Source organism: Sparus aurata, unplaced genomic scaffold, assembly GCF_900880675.1.
Source record: "Sparus aurata unplaced genomic scaffold, fSpaAur1.1, whole genome shotgun sequence".
Classification (NCBI taxonomy): domain Eukaryota; kingdom Metazoa; phylum Chordata; class Actinopteri; order Spariformes; family Sparidae; genus Sparus; species Sparus aurata.
Genome location: NW_022045128.1, coordinates 79,902 through 88,594, shown reverse-complemented (window position 1 = coordinate 88,594; position 8,693 = coordinate 79,902). Strand labels below are relative to the sequence as shown.

Here is an 8,693-nt window from a genome sequence, read left to right as displayed (position 1 = left end):
CTGCCATATTCAATAGTCCTTGCCATGACGTTATATTTGCTGTGGGCTTATATAATATTTCGAAATAATAGTAGTAATGGCACTGATAAAAAAAATGTATTCTTAAATTTATTTATTTATTTTCTCCCCCCCCCCCGTTTTCGGCTCCCCCCGAAGTAACCTTCTTGATGTTGGCACTATAGGGTATGATGAGGGGGTGATTATTACTCCCTCTGAAGTTCATGATGCAATCATGAAGCTTGGTGACAACAAGGCATGTGGTATGGATAATATTACGGCCGAACACATGAAACTTGTGCCGGCCATAAAAGATAAGGTTGGCAAGCTTAACAGCTCTGAAAATTACAGACCAATTGCATTAGCCAGCATACTATTTAAAGTATTGGAGATGATTTTGATGTCTAGATTGGAGAGGTACATCCTCACTGCTGACAACCAATTTGGGTTTAAACATAAACATAGCACTGATATGTGTATTTTTGCTCTGAGGGAGATCCTAGATAATTACAATAGACAGAATACAACAATGTTCCTGTGTTGTATAGATGCCTCTAAGGCATTTGATCGTGTGAATCATGAAAAAATGCTCAAGAAATTGTGTGAAAGAGGGGTTCCAAGATATCTTGTTAGAATATTGTCATTCTGGTAGGCTTAACAGACCATGAGGGTAAAGTGGGGAAAGTCTACATCTGCCCCATTCCATGTGAACAATGGTGTTTGCCAAGGTGGAATTTTGTCGCATTTATTGTTTAATATGTATATAGACGATCTCTCAGAGAGTCTCAATCCATGTCGTACTGGCTGTATGGTCGGTGATTGTCTAATTAATCATCTTATGTACGCAGATGATTTAGCCATCTTCAGCCCAAACACTGCTTGGCTACAACAGCTGCTAAGCCTTTGTATGTATGATATGTAGCCTTTGAGTATGATATTACATACAATGCTAAAAAGAGCAATATCTTGATTGTGCGCAGTAGAGACGATCGCCAGTCGAGGTTTCCAGCTTTTTATTTATCTGGCTCTGCCCTCAGTGAATGTAATGAGATTTAATACCTTGGGCACTTTATCTCTAATGATCTCTCTGATGACAAAGACATGTATAGACAGTAGGGATGCTCCGATCGATCGGCCGCCGATCGACATCGGCCGATATGGACCCTAAACAGGTTGATCGGTGGGCTCTCAAAGTGCAGATCAGAAAAGCCGATCGCATATCAATATATATATATATATATTATTTTTTTTACCCGAGACTGTTTTTCTGCGCGTGACGTAAATCATATGAGACTGTTTTGTTTTTTCGCGCTTGACGTAAATTACCTGTGACTGTTTTTCCGCCCACATGAATGAGGCTGGCACTGGCAGCATGAGTTCTCCGGTCTGGAATTTTTTCACGGCTTCCGAAAAAGATGTAAAACTTGCTGTTTGCAAGATATGCGACGCCGAAATTCCAAGAGGTGGTAACTAACAACGACAATTTAATACAACTAACCTCATCTGGCATTTGAGAATGTGCCACACAACAGAGTACGGCGAGTATGAGAAACAAGCCCGGGCAAAGCAGTAAACTGCATGCCTCTTTTTGTTTAAAATGATTTTGAAGCCTTTTTTGCCTCACTTGGGGAGTAAGGCAAGTAAATTTTATTTATTTTTATTTTATTTCATCTATTGCTCTTGACAGGGTATGTAATGTTTACACAAATAAAAAGTTGATTGTGGTACATAAAGATCCTGATTGTTTTTATTATTTATTTTAGTGCAAATGGTTTTACCACTTTAAGTGGTGCACAAGGCCAGATTGTAAATACAGGACATTGAGGATCATTATTATTATTATTATTCTCCCATCCATTCTGTGATCGGTGATAGGTATCGGTATCGGCATATTTATGATTCCTGTGATCGGATCGGCCCCCAAAAATGCTGATCAGAGCATCCCTAATAGACAGTGTCGTAAATTGTACGCTCAAGCGAACATGCTGTGCCGTAAATTCAATATGTGGCCAGTTCCTGTTAAAGTTGCTCTATTCAAAACATTCAGTACTCCCCTCTATACTGCACACCTCTGGTCCAGATATAGAGTGAGTAGCCTGAGACGACTCACTGTGGCCTACAATGACAGTATGAGACTGCTGCTTAGAGCAACTAGATGCTCTAGTGCTAATCAAATGTTCTTCGTAATTTAATGTACAAGATGATATGCAGAATTGATGCTTCTGAAAATGGGATGATATCCGTTTTTGTCAAACCAGGACACAGCTCTGTAAGGAATTCCTCAAAAATGTGGAGCCACTGGCGCTCGTGTCTATATTAGGCTTTTAAAAACTGTCTTGTCTGTTTGTTTTGTTTCTTGTTATTTCTGTTGTTTGTATCATGGACCTCCCTGTGGGTGAGTCTGGAATGAAACTTTCAAAAAAAAAATGTATATATATATATATATATAATTTGGTTTAGATTTTGCATCAGTGGGTCACATGACAAGAACTCTACTGAAATGAATGCAAATTTATAACTAATCTGATATATGACTAAATTATTAATGTGATATATGACTAGCAGTACAAGTCAATGACAGCAGGTGTGTCCTCATCATCCAGAGAGGTAAAACAATTCATCGTTGGTTTGGAGTCACTGTGTTAACAGCTGTAACCACAGTGACTGTGATAAAACAGGAATTAGCAGAATCCATCTGATATGAAGCTGTGGTTTGAATACCACTTCCCTCCTCTTTGAAGAGTAGTCAGATATCTGTGTTCAGGTTTTTGTACAGCCTCTTCTACACTTTGTATCACTGTGTTTCTAGAGCACAGTAGTAGAGAGCTGTGTCTGCCAGGGTTAGCTCTCTGATGGTCAGGGTAGTTGATGTTGGTGTTGTTTGAGACTGATATCGGATATCAGGAATATATTCAGCTGAGCTCCCTTTGGCTCCTTTCAAGAGTATAAACTGAGGAGCCTGAAGGTCAGAATGATGTATGTACCAGTAAAGGTCGGGACTCGAATAAGTTGTTTCATATTGACATATTATTTTCACAGATTGTCCTTCTGTTCCACTGACTTCAGCTTCTACAGGAGAGATGCTGTCTGCAGCTATTAGTCCTGGAAAAAGTGTAGAAAATGAAGCCATTAGACTAACATTGTTCATGAGGCTGAGAGGAGAAGACAGTGGAAAATATCAAGTGTACAGTGTTACTCTGTGCTCCTTCACAGTCACATACAAACAATATCATTCAATGAACATCCATTTTGTCAATCTGATGAAAACATGAGGAGCATTGACTCTGTCAGAGCAAAGACATGAGAAAAGTGATGAAATCCAGGTTGTGTATATGTGGTTAATGCAGCAGGTTCAACAACACTTAAATTCCTGTTGTGTTCCAAAACTCACCTGTAAAGTGACAGAAGAGTAAAAAGAAGTAAAGCAACATGTCTTTGGATTTATTAAAGCCAGACAGACAGCAGATGAGCAGTGTTCTTCCACTGCAGCACAATGAGGAAGGAATGATGTCATTGGTTGAGTTGAGGCTAAATGGGCGGGGCCAATCAGCTCTTCACATTATTTATTCACTTCAACTCAACCAATCCATTTCTGTCTGTTGTCACAGCAGCTCTGTGTGGAATCTTTATTGGTTGATGTTTTGTTGTATTTGTCATCAGTCCAGTGACACTGGCTCAGACTGTAATGGGTTCATGGTGTGTGACTCCCTCTAGTTGATGTTGTGGAGTATTGTGTTGTCTTTGCTCCAAAGGTTTTTGTACAGAGTTTTGGTGTTTCCTGTCACTGTGGGCTGCAGAGCACAGTAGTACACAGCAGAGTCAGACAGCTGAAGCTTCTGGATCTTCAGAGGAACTGATTTTGAGGTGGAATCCAGTGTCGATGAAAAACTTTCCTGAACCTCATCCGGTGTGTTCCCGTCATTCCCTTGAATACGGCTCAGTATGAATTTGGGGCTGTTGTTTCCATCCTGTTTGTACCAGAACAAAGTTGGACCTGGGTTACTGGTCTCAAATGTGCAGTCCAGTGTAACTGTGTCTTCTTCAGCAGCAATGACATCTCCTGTTGGCTGGATCACTCTGTCTGCTCCTTTACACTCTGAGGAAGAAGAGAACATTCAGAGGAAGAGATGAATCAATAAAGATGATTGATTAAAGGAGAACAATCAGTAGGTTTAAAGAGTTACCTAGCCAGAGAGTCAGAATCAGGATGTTTCTCAGCCAGTGTTTCATGTCTGCAGTGAGAGGGGAGGAGAGAGAGGAAGAACATTGATACTCTGATGGATCTGGGCCTTCACATCATTGGTCCTTCATCTTTATCATCTGTTGAGGAACTCTCTACATTTACATCTCATTTACATTTCATCTGTTCAGCTCAAATGTTCTTCATGATGATTGTAGTGGACTGAACACAGGAATATATGAAGAAACAAAATTCTTTCATCAACATTTCGATGATTTCATCAAAAGTCTCTTTGTGCCTGTGTTGTGTTAATTAACAGGATTCCACTCTGCTGCCTGATGAGTTCTGGAAATAACTTTTAACACAGTGATATAATGAAATGTCAGCACCACATGAGTGTATTTGATGTTAACCAGTATGATTTACTAATGATTTGATTCAACCCTAGATTATAAAACTTTAAAAGTCACGCCGTCTTACGGTCACTTTTCTCTTTTCAGCTCATCCTCTTGTCCTGACCTTTGGCTTTTGCTCGTAACACTTTGGGCTCTCCGTGTTGAAACCTCCTGGACATACAGCTGACAAGCATTTAGGGATGTGGTCTGCTGTTTTTCACTTTTTACTGAGAAAAGTCGTTTGCCAAGAGTCGTTTGCGAACGACCTGCTGAGGAGGTGAATTACATTACCTGCTGAGAATCACGTTCGCGAAAGTGGGTGACTTTTACTGTGCAGTAAAATCACTTAACATGATGCTACACGGATGTTAGCAACACAGCGCTATTTTTAGCAGTACGGTTATTGAACGTGAATCAACTCCTCTGCCCTGAGTGAGTGAGTGAGTGACACAGCGCCACTTTCAGCACAGTACGCAAACGAGAATCACCCCATCAGCGACAGTTCTCTATATGCAGTAGGTTCGCGAATCATGAACGAATCAGCGTGAACGTGACTCACGTCCTCACAGTTCTCTGTGTGAGTTGCGGCAGTTCCACTCCCGGCTGGCATGCTCACGGCTGAGCTCAACTGAACTGAGAAAGGAACGAATCAGTTCAGGAAGTGATTCCGTTCACTTCGTTCACCCAAAAGATTTGTTCGTTTGAACGACACAACACTATAGTACACAGCAGAGTCTGTCACTGCAGCAGAGATGATGTTCAGATGCACACGTTTGTCTGCTTTGTTGATGTCAGCTGAGAACTCAGAGTGAGTTTGATGAATAAGTCCTCCCTCTGTGATGTAGAGCAGGAACTCTGGTCTGGATCTCTGGTATTGTCTGTACCACTGGATATTGTTGATAGCACCCTCATATTTACAGGTCAGGTTGATGTTTCTTCCCTCTTCAACATGTTCTTCACTTCTTTCTGAATTTATGCTGTTCATGGAACCCAGCGCTGCAAAATGAGTGTTATTCATGTTAGTCGTCTGTAACATTCTGACATCAAGAGACTCAACAGACCTTCTTTAATAAACCAAATGGATATTGTTACCGTCCACAGATACAGCTGTAGTTAGGAGACCAAATATGTGGTTCAGACAGCAGGTTAATGAGACTTTGATCTCTGTTCCAACACTTACCTATAAAGTGAGAGAAAAGTATAAAGAGGTAGAGCGACATGTCTTTAGAGTTGTTCAAGTCAAACAGACAGCAGATGTCAGCTCTTCTCCTCAACATCAAGCTGATTGTGCTTTTAGTTCCTCAAACACTTCTGCTCCAGAGACAGAAATCATCTCATTGGTTCAGTTTAAGGTCAGTGGGTGGAACCAAAGAAAGAAAAACCTTTTTAGAGAATATCTGCCTCCTAAAGTTCAGTTGAGCCGGTGAGTTGATTTGTGAATCCAGCTGTTCAGAGAAATGTTGACTGAATGTGCAGTTTCAGTCCTTCACAGCTCTGTGAGACCGAGGCAGGTGACAGGAGAAGGAAGCTTTGATCACCTCAACATTTAGTCTTTACTCTGGAAACATGGAGGCTGTTTCATAGATCATTTAAACACAGTGAAGAAATAAAAATATCAATATTTCATTCTAGCAATGATCAGTTTAAAGCTCCGGACATACCGAAGGTGGAGAATGAACTTCCATGCTTTGCTTCTCTTGTTTCACAGCAGTGTGTCAGAGTGGGTGGGCAGATAAAGCTGTATTGTGCATCACTGTCTGTAACATGACAAAATGTGGAATTGATCTAAACCTGTTTCATTAGCAGTCCTACAGCTGTGTCATATTTAAGGACTTAGTAAAGCATGAGAGGAACTGACAAAAGTTCAACGATCTCTCTCTTTCTTTTTCAGTTCATCATTATTTGGTTGTCATGTAATTTGTTTGCCAAATTATTGCATGTTATTTAGTGATATATTGTTTTACATCATATTCAACTTCTAGGATGAATGCCATTCATTTCTTAGATTCTAAGTAAGAACCTTGACATCAGGATTTTAATGGACATTGTAATATTCATCAGTTATAAACGACGATGGTGGAGGATGATTCTCAGCTTTTAGCTCAGTTCTCAGAGGATTTGTTGTCTGACAGAGTCTCATGTAAAGACGTCGTCGACACAGTAACCGTCCAGCAGAACTTGATTTCCATCAATTTAAATTTGATGATAGAAAAAAAAATCCTGTAGTCATTTCTAACTGATTATTAATCAACTAAACACAATGAGCAGCTAGTCTTTGCTGCATAGCAGATCTATTTGTTGTTAACACACAGTTAGCATCTATGTTCACTGCATTCTGACTCCTTTACAGATTTTTCACTTAAATAGAGTTGGTTTTAAAATATTTTCTTTCTATTTTAGTTTTTTTTTTTAATCTGATGAGCCAAGTTAGAGTGGAAATGATGGCAAGAGTGTTGCCATGGTTACATCACCAAAATTCCGGTGAATGTTTACTGTGAGTAGTTTGATTTTTAAATCATTACATCATTATTGAAAACACTCCAGACTGTATCATAACATCCTGCTGCAGTTTAACAGTGTGTGACTCCCTCTAGTGGATGTTGTGGAGTATTGTGTTGCCTTTGCTCCAAAGGTTTTTGTACAGAGTTTTGGTGTTTCCTGTCACTGTGGGCCTCACAGCACAGTAGTACACAGCAGAGTCTGTCACTGCAGCAGAGGAGATCTGCAGATGCATTTTGGTTTTATCATCACTCACATTGAAGGACAGTCTAGAGACTGGTTCAGATATGGATGATCCTGTTCCAGAGTGAGAAATAAGGAACTCTGGTGGTTTTCCTGGATATTGTCGATACCAGTAAAACTGATCAAGAGCAGTAGCTTGTTTGGAGTATGTGTAGGACATAGTAACAGTGCTGTCTTCTAAACTGGACTCTTCATTCTTGACTGGACTGAGTTCTTCACAGCTGACACCTAAAGGAAGAGAAATCTGTTTTATGTTGTGCTTAAAAAACAAAAGAAATGAACTGCCTTCAGAAAAGATTGGAATGTAACTTGATAGAATAAAAGCATGATGTAACATACCTGTTATAATAATGAGAAACATCAGAGACAGCCCATAATAGTCCATGTTGAATAAAGGTAATGTTTCTGGTTTGTGTATTGAACTCCGCTGAATATGGAAGTTCCTGTCTCCTCTATAGTTCAGTAACAGCTCAGCTCCTCCCTGAATCTCTCTGTCTCCTCTGAGATCTGTATTTTCACCTCTTCTTCTTCCTCCTGGTTAACAGACTGAAGGCAGCAGCTTCTAATAACTTTTAGCTGCTGTAGTTTCTGGGCTCTCGTCATCAAAGGCGTCGGCATGTAATTTGATGATAAAATAATTCTGCGGAGGCAAGGCTGGGTGGAATGGTAGAGCAATCTTTATTGAAACAGATCACAATCCTGCATCTGAACCAGCAGCGGCCGCCCCCTGGTGTTCTCAGATCCTGGCAAAGTTCTGCCCAGTGGTTTGCTCTCTGCTTTATCAGAAATCCTCTTGGACCTTCTATCTTTGAAAATCTACAAGCAACCACTCCCATTTTCTCCCTTGCGGGCCTTTTTAGGGTTCCTTCTCCGGTACACACCTACTTCATCTAATTGGTCACTTTGGTGAATTAAGGATCCATATATCCAATAGACTAAAAGATCAGTGGACCTCTCCCCCTCCTCATCTCCCATAACTCATCTAACTTGGCTGTGGTCAACCTTAGGTCCTCTCCCCAAAATGACCCCAATGGTCTCTCTGTCCTTCTACGGGAACATAAACCTTTAGGCATCTTTTGCTATTTGACGTCAGTAATGGTGAAATCATTAGGAGGACGAGCGACCAATAAAGAACCAGAACGCCTACATGAGGAGAAGATCAGGGTTGGTTGGGTAGTTCATTCAGAGGACTTTCAGACTTTCATACAGGGTTTAACCAGGGTTCCAGTCCTGTTTGAAGCCAGCAGTCTGGTTGCTGAGTTATGATGAAACCAGGTTTTCCTACTTTGTCTAAGCAAGTTTTTTTGGTGCCTTTATTTTGGTAGACATGGCATGTTTGTCAGTGGTAACTCGACCAGGGAATGAGACTGTGTTGTATT

At 40.5% G+C, this 8,693-nt stretch overlaps 1 gene segment (V, D, J or C); it reads right to left on the bottom strand.

Annotated features, from left to right (window-relative positions):
- Window positions 1-2,027: 2,027 nt before the first annotated feature.
- On the bottom strand, window positions 2,028-4,276 carry LOC115577883 (T cell receptor alpha variable 14/delta variable 4-like). The segment is given in 3 exon segments: window positions 2,028-2,113; window positions 3,812-4,093; window positions 4,182-4,276. Coding segments are annotated over 3 exon segments (414 nt in total).
- Window positions 4,277-8,693: the final 4,417 nt, after the last annotated feature.